The sequence below is a fragment of the Sparus aurata genome, chromosome 20, assembly GCF_900880675.1.
Source record: "Sparus aurata chromosome 20, fSpaAur1.1, whole genome shotgun sequence".
In the NCBI taxonomy this organism is placed as follows: Eukaryota; Metazoa; Chordata; class Actinopteri; order Spariformes; family Sparidae; genus Sparus; species Sparus aurata.
The window spans coordinates 25,598,576-25,613,493 of record NC_044206.1 but is presented as its reverse complement, the minus strand read 5'-3'; the positions used below and the strand labels follow the sequence as shown (position 1 = coordinate 25,613,493).

The following is a 14,918-nucleotide window of genomic DNA, read 5'->3' as shown; positions in this document are numbered from 1 at the left end:
GCTTTTTTATGGTGCAATGAATCAAATGCCCGGAAAATCACATTTTCACATAAGATTGATTTGAAAAAATTAAACTTCCCTCTAAATTTTGATTCTTTATTCTCAACAAACCTTGAAAATTCAGTTAACTGCATCATTTTACTGGACCGATTTGCTGAAGTGCAGTCTGATCACATAACAACAGCAGGATAACATATTTTTTTTCCACGACCCAAAACAGTTACAAATCTGAAAAACATTTCTTCAAATTTTATACAGCTATAGTTAAACAAATGTCAGCACTGTCACTAGGGATCCAAACAACCACAGTTACAGGTTCTGTACCATAAATGTCACAAATGTCAATCAATTATATGTGACAGCTCTTTCCATTTCAGGCTTACCTGTGAATAAAGAGCAGCTCTTTGCTGTGGAGGCAACCACAAAATGCAAAGACAAAAAACAATGAATAGAAACATAAGAGAAATATAAACAAGTACAGAGAATACACGTTGTTGGGAATCGATATTGATTGTTGAAAATTAATTAAAATATTAATATTAACTAATACAATTATTATAGTTAATTAATGAAACATAGGTAACTATGATTCATTAATGAACACAGGGCACCACCCTGAATTCAGGGATCAGTAATCAAATGATATACCTCTTTAAAAAATGAAGAGAAACATACAAACAAAGTAGAGAGAATACAAACCCTCCACCTCACATGTCTAACCTGAGAGGACTTTAATGTGTCTTTAGTCTTGCCTGTTTACTAAATCTTCCCCACTAACCTCACAGTCAAATGGTCTGCCTACAGTGTGAACCCTCAGGTGTTTTTTTTTTTCAGATTTCCATGCAGTGCAACTACTTTCCTACAAACGTCACAAACATTTCTCTCCTGTGTGGACTTTCATGTGTGTCTTGAGATGACACCTCTGGACGAATCTCTTCCCACAAACATCACAAGCAAATGGTCTCTCTCCTGAGTGAACTCGCATGTGTGTCTTCACACTTCCCTGTCTTGTAAAGCTTTTCCCACAATAACCACAACCAAATGGTTTCTCTCCTGTGTGGACTCTCATGTGTCTCTTCAGAAGTCCCTGCTGGTTAAATCTCTTCCCACAAACATCACAACCAAGTGGTCTCTCTCCTGTGTGCACTCTCATGTGTCTCTTCAGATTTTCCTGCAAGATGAATCTTTTCCCACAAACATCACAAGCAAATGATTGCACTCCTGTGTGGACTCTCATGTGTCTCTTCAGATGTCCCTGATGGATGAATCTCTTCCCGCAAACATCACAAGCAAATGATTGCACTCCTGTGTGGACTTTCATGTGTGTCTTAAGATGACACCTCTGGACGAATCTCTTCCCACAAACATCACAAGCAAATGGTCTCTCTCCTGAGTGAACTCGCATGTGTGTCTTCACACTTCCCTGTCTTGTAAAGCTTTTCCCACAATAACCACAACCAAATGGTTTCTCTCCTGTGTGGACTCTCATGTGTCTCTTCAGAAGTCCCTGCTGGTTAAATCTCTTCCCACAAACATCACAACCAAGTGGTCTCTCTCCTGTGTGCACTCTCATGTGTCTCTTCAGATTTTCCTGCAAGATGAATCTTTTCCCACAAACATCACAAGCAAATGATTGCACTCCTGTGTGGACTCTCATGTGTCTCTTCAGATGTCCCTGATGGATGAATCTCTTCCCGCAAACATCACAAGCAAATGATTGCACTCCTGTGTGGACTCTCATGTGTCTCTTCAGATGTCCCTGATGGATGAATCTCTTCCCGCAAACATCACAAGAAAATGGTTTATATCCTCCATGAACACTCATGTGTCTCCTCAGACATGCCCGTTCTCCACATCTTTTTCCACAAACAACACAATCAAATGGTCCCGCTACTGTGTGGACTCTCATGTGTCTCTTCAGATGTCCCTGATGGATGAATCTCTTCTTACAAACATCACAACTTAATGGTTTCACTCCGATGTGGACTCTCATGTGCCCTCTCAGCCTTCCCAGTGTCGTATATCTTTTACCACAAACATCACAATTAAATGGTTTACCTTTTTTCAAAACTCTTTTCCCACTGTCACTCTCTTTAGTTTCAGGTCCAGAATCTAGCCTCTCACCAGAACTGACAACAGTCTCAGAACAGTCCAAACCCTCTCCTCTGTGGACTCTCATGTGTCTCTTCAGATGTCCCTTCACGCTGAATCTCTTCCCACAAACATCACAAGCAAATGGTTTCTCTCCTGTGTGAACTCTCATGTGTCTCTTCAGATATTCCTGCTGGATGAATCTCTTCCTGCAAACATCACAAGCAAATGGTTTCACTCCTGTGTGGGCTCTCGTGTGCCTCCTCAGACTTTCCAGTACTGTAAATCTTTTTCCACAAACATCACAACCAAATGGTTTCTCTCCTGTGTGGACTCTCATGTGTCTACTGAGATTTGGCCGTTTCCAAAATCTTTTTCCACAAACAGCACAACCAAATGGTTTCTCTTCTGCGTGGACTCTCATGTGTCTTATCAGATGTCCCTGCTGGATGAATCTCTTCCTACAAACATCACAACTGAATGGTTTCACTCCAGTGTGGACTCTCATGTGCGTCCTTAGACTTCCCAGTGCTGTATATCTTTTACCACAAACATCACAACCAAATGGTTTATCTCCTTTTATAGCTCTTTCCCCAGCATTACATCCCACATCACTGACAGGAGTTTCCACATGTTTCAGAGTATTTAAACCTGACTGAGGTGCTCCAGTCTCCTCCGACCCACTGTCACTCTCTTTAGTTTCAGGTCCATAATCTTGCCACTCACCAGAACTGACATCAGTCTCAGAACAGTCCGAACCCTCTTCCTCAGTATTTAGCTGTGCATGACGATCTGGGTCTTGGTTCCTGGAAGGTTCAGATCCTCCATCAGTTTCCGTTTTTATCTGTGTTGTTGAGCTGCTGGCTGGAGGCTCTGCCTCTCTGTTGTCCTCAGTTTCGCTTTGATGAAGCTGTGAATGCTGAGTTTTCTCTTCATCATTTTCACTCTTCACAGGAACAGCAGTAGATGGGAACTTGGACTTATCAGTCTCCTTTAGTCCATAAAGCTGCTCTCCCTTCTGACTGATCCAGTGTTCTTCCTGTTCCTCCTTCATGTGTAGGGGCTCCAGGAATAGGGTCTGTTCCTGGCTTGGGCACCACTCTTGGGAAACCTCTTCCTTAATCACAAGCTGCTGGACATCTGAGGGGAACACTGACACACACACACACACACACACACACAAACACACACACACACACACACACACACACACACACACACACACACACACACACAGAAATGTTGGGAGCCATTTCCTAGGACATACATAACAAATTAAAAATCAAAAAGAACTAAACAATTGCTTGAAAGATGGAGTTCTCAAAAGTATCCAGGACTAGATGGGTCCACTTACTTTTTTATGATAGGAATCAAATCCCCAAAGAATCACTTCAAATGAAAACTAGAACTGCAAGCAGTTATGAACGGGGGCCAACCCAAAATTTGGCTCATCCCTTCCCAGTCTCATGGCAATCAAGGATCTCAAATTTGGTGTTAATAGCATTTAGTTTGACCGAGATATCAAACAGTTTACATTTTTATAGGTAGCTACAGAAATCTGTTAATAATCTGCACATTTTTTGACCGAGCCAAATTCTTTTGATAACTTTAGATCAGGTCCAGCTGAAGAGTGTACGTGCCCAGTTGCATGCAGATTGGACAAAATACCAAGGAGGAGTTCGAAAAAGTAGGTTTTCTAGTTTTCGCAATTTTGCGAAAAACTTTCTGAGCAGAAGTGGGCATGGTCATTGCAAAGTGATTCAGCTCCATTCAGGGAATCTGGGGATACAAGGTTTTGAATGTGCGCCATAAGAACCAATGTGATTGGTGGATCACTGTGCATGCAGCATGGAGCCAGGAACACTGTTGTTTTTCTTCCATGTCTGGGTGTGAGGTATTTGTTTTTTTCAGATTTCCCTGTCGTGCAACTCATGATATATATATATATATATATATATATATATATATATATATATATATATATATATATATATATATATATATATATATATATATATATGTATATATATATATATATATATATATATATATATATATATATATATATATATATATATATATATATATATATATACACGTATACATATATGTATATATATATGTACACACATATATACACACACACACACATATAGAGGCAGGGAAAACACTGGATAATGATTCGGTGTTGGCGGGCTGGTATTTTTTTTTAGCTCATTTAACTCTGTGTTGCTTGTTCGTAAAACGTACAGCCAGTCTTGTAATAAACTGGTCGGAAGGTTCGCTCACGTTGTCTGGGGTTAATGCTGGCAAATTAAAACAAGAAGTTCCACCAAACCGACCCTCCTCCCCCCCCACCTCCGTATCATATCAAGCTAAAGTTAGCAAACTACCGACTAGGCCAACAGGATAATCCAATCATGACAACACCATTCTCCTACCAGGTCATCGAGGTGACTGAATAACACTCAAGTCATTCAACTCATTGTGTCTCAAGTCAAGTCCCGAGTCATTAACTTTCAAGTCCAAGTCGAGTCTCAAGTCTTTTATTTCTTTTCAAGTCAAGTCACAAGTCATCAAAACAACGACTCGAGCCGACTCAAGTCCAAGTCACAGTGACTCGAGTCCCCATCTCAGCTGTCTGCTTCCTCTGGCTTAAGATATCATGCCCCGTTGTGGCTTTGTAACACAAGTCTGGGGTGGAACATTTTCTGAATGTGGATGACCCTCCGGCGTTTCCACTGTAAATACGAGCAGCATATCTTTAGCAATATGCATGTCCACCGGGACCCTTTCCTCTCATACGGGAAACAATGATTAAAAGATTCCGCTAATGTTGGCTGCTTTATAGCGGATACGTGTGGACAGCCGTGGTCTGTACATCTTGTAGTGAACAACAAGTGTCCCACTGTGATCCAGGCGTCTGTTGGAGATGCTGAAATAAATGGTTCGGTCCGCTGCCTTTAAGTGCAACAGCCTTTGAACAAACTTTGCAGCGGACGGTGGTTTGTTCGAGGTCTGACGCCACAAAACCAAGCTAATAACGAGACAGTGCCTTTTTAGGAACAAACTTCTTGCTCGCTGCATGTTGTGTTTGTTTCTCTGCGGAAGGTCAATGTGGGGAGGAGGGCGGAGCCGACTATGAACTACGGGAGCCCACGAAGAGCTGCGGCGGAGCAAGTTAAATAAAAAAATCGATTTTCATTATTAAAAATCATCCTAAACCAAAAATTCGAATTAATCGATTTGGCCGATTTTTCGCCCAGCCCTAGATTACCTCCGATATCTCTTTGTTATTAAAATCTTTGTAGGTGGTTAAATTGCTCCTTAGCCACCAATGCTTTTCTCCTGTCTCTGTCTTTTGGGAAGCCATACATGTGCACACCTTTCTCCAAGTGATTGGAGCATCCCCATGCAGCACAGCATACCATGGTGAGGACTGTATTCAAGGACAACATACCAGAAAGGACACAAACAGCTTGACGTGCTGATCTGTTTGACTTCTTTAAATATTGTTTTTAATGAATTCATTGTGGTATCAAGTGCATTGGGAAAAACATGAGTGTGTGATTTATCATGCATCAGTGAGTAAGTTTGGGATAAGTAAGAATAGTTAACAAATGGTGATAGAATATCATTTACTTGCAATGAATTAAATTTTGTTTGCCATAGATTTCCTATTAGAACACAGTTAATATCATCATCATATTATCATCATCATAATACTGTTGTGAGTCCAGACTTATTGTGCAGTCAATTGGCAAATCATTGTCAGTCACCTGTTAGTCTGCCTCCCTCATGTCTGAAAGTAAAAAAATGAAATAAAATTTCACAATTTCATGACTGTACAGGTTTATAAAGGCTGTAAAATGACCAATCATAAGAGGGCCGGGGTCTGCCTTGGTCTCCGCCCCCAAAGTGTCAAAAGTCTTTGCTTCGAGCTAGCAGAACTCCACCGCGAGAGGAGAGAGAGAGCGAAGGCAGGAGTGAGCCAGCGCGCGCATAACAACTGCACAGTGTTGTTGTGCGTGTGGCTGTTGACTTTAACTCGCGCGCACCTGCCTCTGCTTCACTATGTTAGGGAATATGTGCGCGAAGATCACACAAGTGCGCGCGACAGCTGAGTCTGCGCAAGTGAATTGAAATAAATTACGTTATTGCTCGTGCGACTTTTGACAGAAATACAATGCCATACACAGGTCCTGCGATGAACTGGCGAGTCATCGAGGGTGTACCCTGGCCTTCGCCCACCGAGTACACTGGATTTGGCCCGAGTAAGCCCCGCTACCCCTTAGGGGGAAAAAAGCGGCAACATCCCGCGACCCTCTCGGATAAGCGGGAAAGAAAACGGAACGGAACGGAACAACGCCATACTTTTAAATTTGAAAGTAGCGACCCCTAGTTTACCGCTACAACAAGCTAACACAAACAAACACCTACAGTTGCTCATCTTAATATCCGGGAATGAAGTGATGGACTGACTGCTGTGATCAGCTGTTTCCTGGTTTAAAAACTCCCCGGCTGTGGGTCGCACAACAGTGCAGGTCATCGACACCTCCGCCCATCTCACGCAGAGGCCGGCACATTTGACGCCTCGGATTTAGATAGCAGTCGAGGCGGAGACAAGTGTACCCTCAGAGGCGGAAAATCGGCGGACCAAAACAGACCCCCAATTTGCCGCCCTCTGTCTCAAACCGCGGACCGAGCCGCCAAAAGGACGAACAAATTGGCGACTTGCTGCCCTGTCTAAAAACGGCTATGAATAGGTTGTGTTGAGTCGCGGACTTGTATATAACATGGTGGTGTCGGAGATGTGGGGGGTGGTGTACCTGAGCTGGAGGGTGAACTTTGTCGGAGTCTTTTGTTGCTCCGAGTCCAGCGGGTTATTCCCGTTTTCGCTCCGTCTGTATCGTCCTTGTTCATGATTCAGATTCTGTAAAATCGCTGATGTTTTATTCTGGGTGGTGTGGTGCTGCAGTCCGGTTTGTAGTGAAGGAGAAACAGCAGATGAAGAAAAAAAGAAAAGAAACCAGAGTTTTATTACGGAGGAGAGAAGCTCGGACAGGTAAAAGCCTCGCAGACGGGCGCCGCCATCTTGGATCTCGCACGGTCTCGCGAGGGTTACGTTACCAGCGGGGCAGCGTTACCAGATCTCACGAGAGAAACAGGATGACAAATACAAATGGAGATATCCGTTCTTTCACTCTCAATCAGTACTTTCATGTAATGGAATTCATTTATTTTAAATAACAGAATAGAACAAATGAAGTTTACGCCTCAGCTGAGCAGATATAAGTCACAGTTTTCATATAATTTTTCACCTGTTCGTTGTTCGGAAAAGTGAATTATATAGGTCGGTAGTTTGTTTGACGCAAATTCCAGTAATAATGAAATCTTTAAGTGCACAGCATATGACACATAAAACAAGTCTTATTTTTCTTCTCACTGTAACCTGCTGATGGGTTGAAGTGTGGTGGAGTTGCTGGCGCTCAACTGCAGCACCAACATGCAGCAACTAAAAATAATGTATGATAATAACTTGTGTAAAAAAAATGTTTGAACACATCTTGAATGTGTATGGTTAACTCTCATTTCAAACAAGGATATACAGATTACATATGCTGACCATCTTTCAGATCTGTGTCCTTCTTCCACTAAGGATTCCTGCCAATTTCTCACAGGGTTGTGGCCAGGATTTTAGAAATATTGAGGTAATGCTTCATTTTGAGAGTTTCGACAAAAGGCAGCATTAAACAGAGGTGCCATTTTAAAATCACAAATTTTCATGTCAGGTTCTTACTGCATTATAATCACTTTCACTGTTGAACAAACTGACTGGACCCAGGAACACTGTTGTTTTTCTTTCATGCCTGGGTGTGAGGTATGTATTTTTTTCAGATTTCCCTGCTGTGCAACATATTTGCCACAAACATTTCTCTCTTTTGTGGATACTCGTATGTCTCTTCAGTCCTCCCTGATGTGTAAATCTTTTTCCACAATCACCTCAGCCAAATGGTTTATTTCCTGTTTGTTCTCTCATATGTCTCTTCAGGATTTACTGTCCTTTGAAGCTTTCCCCACAAACGTCACAACCAAATAGTTTCTCTCCTTTGTGGACTCGCATGTGTCTATGAGTTTTCTTAAAGTTAAATCTTGTCCCATAAACATCACAACAAATTGGTTTCCTGCCAACGTTTGCACTCTTCTGCAACTCAGTCTCCAACTATTTTGAAGCCTTTTCATCAGTATACGGTTGTGGATGACCATCTGGATCTCAGTTTGTGGAAGGTTTAGATCCTCCACTGTCCTCGACATCAGCTTCTTTTTTTTATTTGAGCTGCTGGCTGGAGGCTCTGCCTCTCTGTTTTCTTTCACTTGTCTTTGATGAAGCTGTGATGACTGAGATATCTCATCATCTCCCATCTTCACAGCAGCAGATGTTGACCTGATGATGTCACTCTCCTAAATCCCATTCAGTTCCTCAGTACAGAGTTCTTCATGTTACTCTTTTATGTGCAGGGGCTGTGTCCTCCTGGTCTAGGCTGGGACTCCACTCAGAAGAAACTTCTTTAATCACCAACAGCTGCTGGAGATCTGAAGGGGATACTGAAAAACATAAAGAATTGTTGCCAGCCATTTCCTAAGAAATTCGTGATACCAAATTGTAAATCAGTTACAACTAATCAATTATGCGAAGGATGGACTTCTCTTCAGAAATGTTCGGATCCAGGACAATATGAGTCCTCTTGCTTTTTAATGGTGCAATGAATCAAATGCCCAGAAAATTACATTTTCACACAAGATTGATTTTTTAAAATTAAACTTCCCTCTAAATTTTGATTCTTTATTCTCAACAAACCTTGAAAATTCAGTTAACTGCATCGTTTTACTGGACCGATTTGCTGAAGTGCAGTCTGATCACATGACAACAGCAGGATAACATATTTTTTTTCCACGACCCAAAACAGTTACAAATCTGAAAAACATTTCTTCAAATTTTATACAGCTATGGTTAAACACATGTCAGCACTGTCACTAGGGATCCAAACAACCACAGTTGCAACAGGCAGAAATGATCCTGGATGAGGAAATGTTTTTAAGTTTCATTCAAGTTTCTCCAGGGAGTCATCAAGAAAGGCGACTGAATACAACATTGTTATAACAGATGAGATGATATGCATTTGATTACCAATAACTAGAGTAGTGGTAAGTCAGTCAGGTTAATTAAGGTGGTAAAAAAATTAAAAATGCTCTTCAGATGGATTTATCTTCAGTGAACTTTACTGCAAGCGTCTCATACTAAGCAGTTTGTTTGATTCTGTACCATAAATGTCACAAATGTCAATCAATTATATGTGACAGCTCTTTCCATTTCAGGCTTACCTGTGAATAAAGAGCGGCTCTTTGCTGTGGAGACTAGTTGTCTCTGTATACTTGAACCCATTTGCAAATGCTATAGAAAAAACTTACAGTGAGACAGATTCTTGTAACTGTTCTTTATTTATCATTGCAACCACGAAATGCAAAGACAAAAAATAAACTCAGCAGGGATTTCTTTAAACACAAGAGAAATACAAACAAGTAAGGAATACACATTCCTTCCACCTGTGAAATGTCTAACCTGAAAGAACTTTAGTATGTTGACTTAAATAATTTCTCACTAAACTCACAGTCAAATGGTTTCTCTAGAGAGGGAACCCTCATGTGTTATTTCAGATTTCGATGCTGTGCAACCAATTTCCTACAAACGTCACAAACATTTCTCTCCTGTGTGGACTCTCACGTGTGTCTTAAGATGTTCCTTCTGGGTGAATCTCTTCCCACAAACATCACAAACAAATGGTTTCTCTCCTGTATGGACTCTCATGTGTCTCTTCACACATGCCTGTCTTGTAAAGCTTTTCCCACAATAGCCACAACCAAATGGTTTCTCTCCTGTGTGGACTTTCATGTGTCTCTTCAGATAATACTGTCTTGTGAAGATTTTCCCACAATTATCACAAGCAAATGGGCTCTCTCCTCTGTGGACTCTCATGTGTCTCTTCAGATTTCCCTGCAGGATGAATTTCTTCCCACAAACATCACAAGCAAATGATTTCACTCCTGTGTGGACTCGCATGTGTCTCTTCAGAAGTCCCTGCAGGATAAATCTCTTCCCACAAACGTCACAAGCAAATGGTTTATATCCTCCGTGAACGCTCATGTGTCTCCTCAGACATGCCCGTTCTCCACATCTTTTTCCACAAACAACACAATCAAATGGTCCCGCTACTGTGTGGACTCTCATGTGTCTCTTCAGATGTCCCTGCTGGATGAATCTCTTCTTACAAACATCACAACTTAATGGTTTCACTCCGATGTGGACTCTCATGTGCCCTCTCAGCCTTCCCAGTGCCGTAAATCTTTTACCGCAAACATCACAAATAAATGGTTTACCTTTTTTCAAAACTCTTTTCCCAGCATTACGTCCCACATCACTTACAGGAGTTTCCACATTTTTCAGAACATTTAAACCTGACTGAGGCACCCTGGTATCCCCTGACCCACTGTCACTCTCTTTAGTTTCAGGGCCACAATCTTGCCACTCACCAGAACTGACAACCGTCTCAGAACAGTCCAAACCCTCTCCTCTGTGGACTCTCATGTGTCTCTTCAGATGTCCCTTCACGCTGAATCTCTTCCCACAAACATCACAACCAAATGGTCTCTCTCCTGTGTGGACTCTCATGTGTATACTGAGACTTTGCTGTTCCCAAAATCTTTTTCCACAAACAGCACAACCAAATGGTTTCTCTTCTGCGTGGACTCTCATGTGACTTATCAGATGTCCCTGCTGGATGAATCTCTTCCTACAAACATCACAACTGAATGGTTTCACTCCAGTGTGGACTCTCATGTGTGTCCTTAGACTTCCCAGTGCTGTATATCTTTTACCACAAGCATCACAACCAAATGGTTTATCTCCTTTCATAGTTCTTTCCCCAGCATTACATCCCACATCACTGACAGGAGTTTCCACATGTTTCAGAGCATTTAAACCTGACTGAGGTGCTCTAGTCTCTTCTGACCCACTGTCACTCTCTTTAGTTTCAGGTCCATAATCTTGCCACTCACCAGAACTGACATCAGTCTCAGAACAGTCCGAACCCTCTTCCTCAGTATTTAGCTGTGCATGACGATCTGGGTCTTGGTTCCTGACAGAATCAGATCCTCCATCAGTTTCCGTTTTTATCTGTGTTGTTGAGCTGCTGGCTGGAGGCTCTGCCTCTCTGTTGTCTTCAGTTTGGCTTTGATGAAGCTGTGAACGCTGAGTTTTCTCTTCATCATTTTCACTCTTCACAGGAACAGCAGTAGATGGGAACTTGGACTTATCAGTCTCCTTCAGTCCATAAAGCTGCTCTCCCTTCTGACTGATCCAGTGTTCTTCCTGTTCCTCCTTCATGTGTAGGGGCTCCAGGAATAGGGTCTGTTCCTGGCTCAGGCACCACTCTTGGGAAACCTCTTCCTTAATCACAAGCTGCTGGACATCTGAGGGGAACACTGACACACACACACACACACACACACACACACACACACACACACACACACACACACACACACACACACACACACACACACACACACACAGAAATGTTGGGAGCCATTTCCTAGGTAAAATATCTAAAAGAACTAAACAACTGCTTGAAAGATGGAGTTCTCAAAAGGATCCAGGACTAGATGGGTCTAGATGGATCAAATCCCGAAAGAATCACTTCAAATGAAAACTAGAACTGCAAGCAGTTATGAACGGGGGCCAAGCCAAAATTTGGCTCATCCCTTCCCAGTCTCATGGCAACCTAGGATCTCAAATTTGGTGTTAATAGCATTTAGTTTGACCGAGATATCAAACAGTTTACATTTTTATAGGTAGCTACAGAAATCTGTTAATAATCTGCACATTTTTTGACCAAGCAAAATTCTTTTGATAACTTTAGATCAGGTGCAGCTGAAGAGTGTACGTGCCCAGTTGCATGCAGATTGGACAAAATACCAAGGAGGAGTTCGAAAAAGTAGGTTTTCTAGTTTTCGCGATTTTGCGAAAAACTTTCTGAGCAGAAGTGGGCATGGTCATTGCAAAGTGATTCAGCTCCATTCAGGGAATCTGGGGATACAAGGTTTTGAATGTGCGCCATAAGAACCAATGTGATTGGTGGATCACTGTGCATGCAGACTGGAGCCAGGAACACTGTTGTTTTTCTTCCATGTCTGGGTGTGAGGTATTTGTTTTTTTCAGATTTCCCTGTCGTGCAACTCATTTGCCATATATATATATATATATATATATATATATATATATATATATATATATATATATATATATATATATATATATATATATATATGTATGTATATGTATATATACACACACACACACATATAGAGGCAGGGAAAACACTGGATAATGATTCGGTGTTGGCGGGCTGGTATTTTTTTTTAGCTCATTTAACTCTGTGTTGCTTGTTCGTAAAACGTACAGCCAGTCTTGTAATAAACTGGTCGGAAGGTTCGCTCACGTTGTCTGGGGTTAATGCTGGCAAATTAAAACAAGAAGTTCCACCAAACCGACCCTCCTCCCCCCCCACCTCCGTATCATATCAAGCTAAAGTTAGCAAACTACCGACTAGGCCAACAGGATAATCCAATCATGACAACACCATTCTCCTACCAGGTCATCGAGATGACTGAATAACACTCAAGTCATTCAACTCATTGTGTCTCAAGTCAAGTCCCGAGTCATTAACTTTCAAGTCCAAGTCGAGTCTCAAGTCTTTTATTTCTTTTCAAGTCAAGTCACAAGTCATCAAAACAACGACTCGAGCCGACTCAAGTCCAAGTCACAGTGACTCGAGTCCCCATCTCAGCTGTCTGCTTCCTCTGGCTTAAGATATCATGCCCCGTTGTGGCTTTGTAACACAAGTCTGGGGTGGAACATTTTCTGAATGTGGATGACCCTCCGGCGTTTCCACTGTAAATACGAGCAGCATATCTTTAGCAATATGCATGTCCACCGGGACCCTTTCCTCTCATACGGGACACAATGATTAAAAGATTCTGCTAATGTTGGCTGCTTTATAGCGGATACGTGTGGACAGCCGTGGTCTGTACATCTTGTAGTGAACAACAAGTGTCCCACTGTGATCCAGGCGTCTGTTGGAGATGCTGAAATAAATGGTTCGGTCCGCTGCCTTTAAGTGCAACAGCCTTTGAACAAACTTTGCAGCGGACGGTGGTTTGTTCGAGGTCTGACGCCACAAAACCAAGCTTATAACGAGACAGTGCCTTTTTAGGAACAAACTTCTTGCTCGCTGCATGTTGTGTTTGTTTCTCTGCGGAAGGTCAATGTGGGGAGGAGGGCGGAGCCGACTATGAACTACGGGAGCCCACGAAGAGCTGCGGCGGAGCAAGTTAAATAAAAAAATCGATTTTCATTATTAAAAATCATCCTAAACCAAAAACTCGAATTAATCGATTTGGCCGATTTTTCGCCCAGCCCTAGATTACCTCCGATATTTCTTTGTTATTAAAATCTTTGTAGGTGGTTAAATTGCTCCTTAGCCACCAATGCTTTTCTCCTGTCTCTGTCTTTTGGGAAGCCATACATGTGCACACCTTTCTCCAAGTGATTGGAGCATCCCCATGCAGCACAGCATACCATGGTGAGGACTGTATTCAAGGACAACATACCAGAAAGGACACAAACAGCTTGAAGTGCTGATCTGTTTGACTTCTTTAAATATTGTTTTTAATGAATTCATTGTGGTATCAAGTGCATTGGGAAAAACATGAGTGTGTGATTTATCATGCATCAGTGAGTAAGTTTGGGATAAGTAAGAATAGTTAACAAATGGTGATAGAATATCATTTACTTGCAATGAATTAAATTTTGTTTGCCATAGATTTCCTATTAGAACACAGTTAATATCATCATCATATTATCATCATCATAATGCTGTTGTGAGTCCAGACTTATTGTGCAGTCAATTGGCAAATCATTGTCAGTCACCTGTTAGTCTGCCTCCCTCATGTCTGAAAGTAAAAAAATGAAATAAAATTTCACAATTTCATGACTGTACAGGTTTATAAAGGCTGTAAAATGACCAATCATAAGAGGGCCGGGGTCTGCCTTGGTCTCCGCCCCCAAAGTGTCAAAAGTCTTTGCTTCGAGCTAGCAGAACTCCACCGCGAGAGGAGAGAGAGAGCGAAGGCAGGAGTGAGCCAGCGCGCGCATAACAACTGCACAGTGTTGTTGTGCGTGTGGCTGTTGACTTTAACTCGCGCGCACCTGCCTCTGCTTCACTATGTTAGGGAATATGTGCGCGAATATCACACAAGTGCGCGCGACAGCTGAGTCTGCGCAAGTGAATTGAAATAAATTACGTTATTGCTCGTGCGACTTTTGACAGAAATACAATGCCATACACAGGTCCTGCGATGAACTGGCGAGTCATCGAGGGTGTACCCTGACCTTCGCCCACCGAGTACACTGGATTTGGCCCGAGTAAGCCCCGCTACCCCTTAGGGGGAAAAAAGCGGCAACATCCCGCGACCCTCTCGGATAAGCGGGAAAGAAAACGGAACGGAACGGAACAACGCCATACTTTTAATTTGAAAGTAGCGACCCCTAGCTTACCGCTACAACAAGCTAACACAAACAAACACCTACAGTTGCTCATCTTAATATCCGGGAATGAAGTGATGGACTGACTGCTGTGATCAGCTGTTTCCTGGTTTAAAAACTCCCCGGCTGTGGGTCGCACAACAGTGCAGGTCATCGACACCTCCGC

General features: G+C 42.2%; 2 protein-coding genes across 4 annotated transcripts in view; both read right to left on the bottom strand.

Annotated features, from left to right (window-relative positions):
• Window positions 1–82: 82 nt before the first annotated feature.
• On the bottom strand, window positions 83–7,270 carry LOC115570575 (oocyte zinc finger protein XlCOF6-like). The gene is made up of 2 exons (XM_030399140.1): window positions 6,921–7,270; window positions 83–3,243 (listed from the first exon to the last, which is right to left on the bottom strand). Exons 1-2 carry the CDS (start codon window positions 7,012–7,014, stop codon window positions 869–871), a joined length of 2,469 nt encoding a protein of 822 aa, XP_030255000.1. The 5' UTR covers window positions 7,015–7,270; the 3' UTR covers window positions 83–868.
• Window positions 83–14,918, bottom strand: part of LOC115570576 (gastrula zinc finger protein XlCGF58.1-like) — a 54,715-nt gene continuing 39,879 nt past the window's right edge. For 2 of the 3 annotated variants that reach the window (XM_030399147.1, XM_030399142.1), the window contains one exon: window positions 8,922–11,631. Coding sequence is in view for 2 of the 3 variants with exons in the window: in XM_030399142.1 (XP_030255002.1) it covers window positions 9,842–11,631 (1,790 nt within the window). In the remaining variant the exon portion in view is untranslated. Of the gene's footprint in view, window positions 384–8,921; window positions 11,632–14,918 lie in introns of those variants that run through there. The other variant, XM_030399143.1, reaches the window with a different exon arrangement.

What these genes read in the sequence shown, in the direction of transcription:
- LOC115570575 (XM_030399140.1), bottom strand. Translation starts at nt 7,014, where the DNA reads ATGAACAAGGACGATACAGACGGAGCGAAAACGGGAATAACCCGCTGG. An exon ending in AAGTTCACCCTCCAGCTCAG is followed by an intron (nt 3,244 to 6,920) that starts GTACACCACCCC and finishes TGTGTGTGTCAG; the next exon opens with TGTTCCCCTCAGATGTCCAG.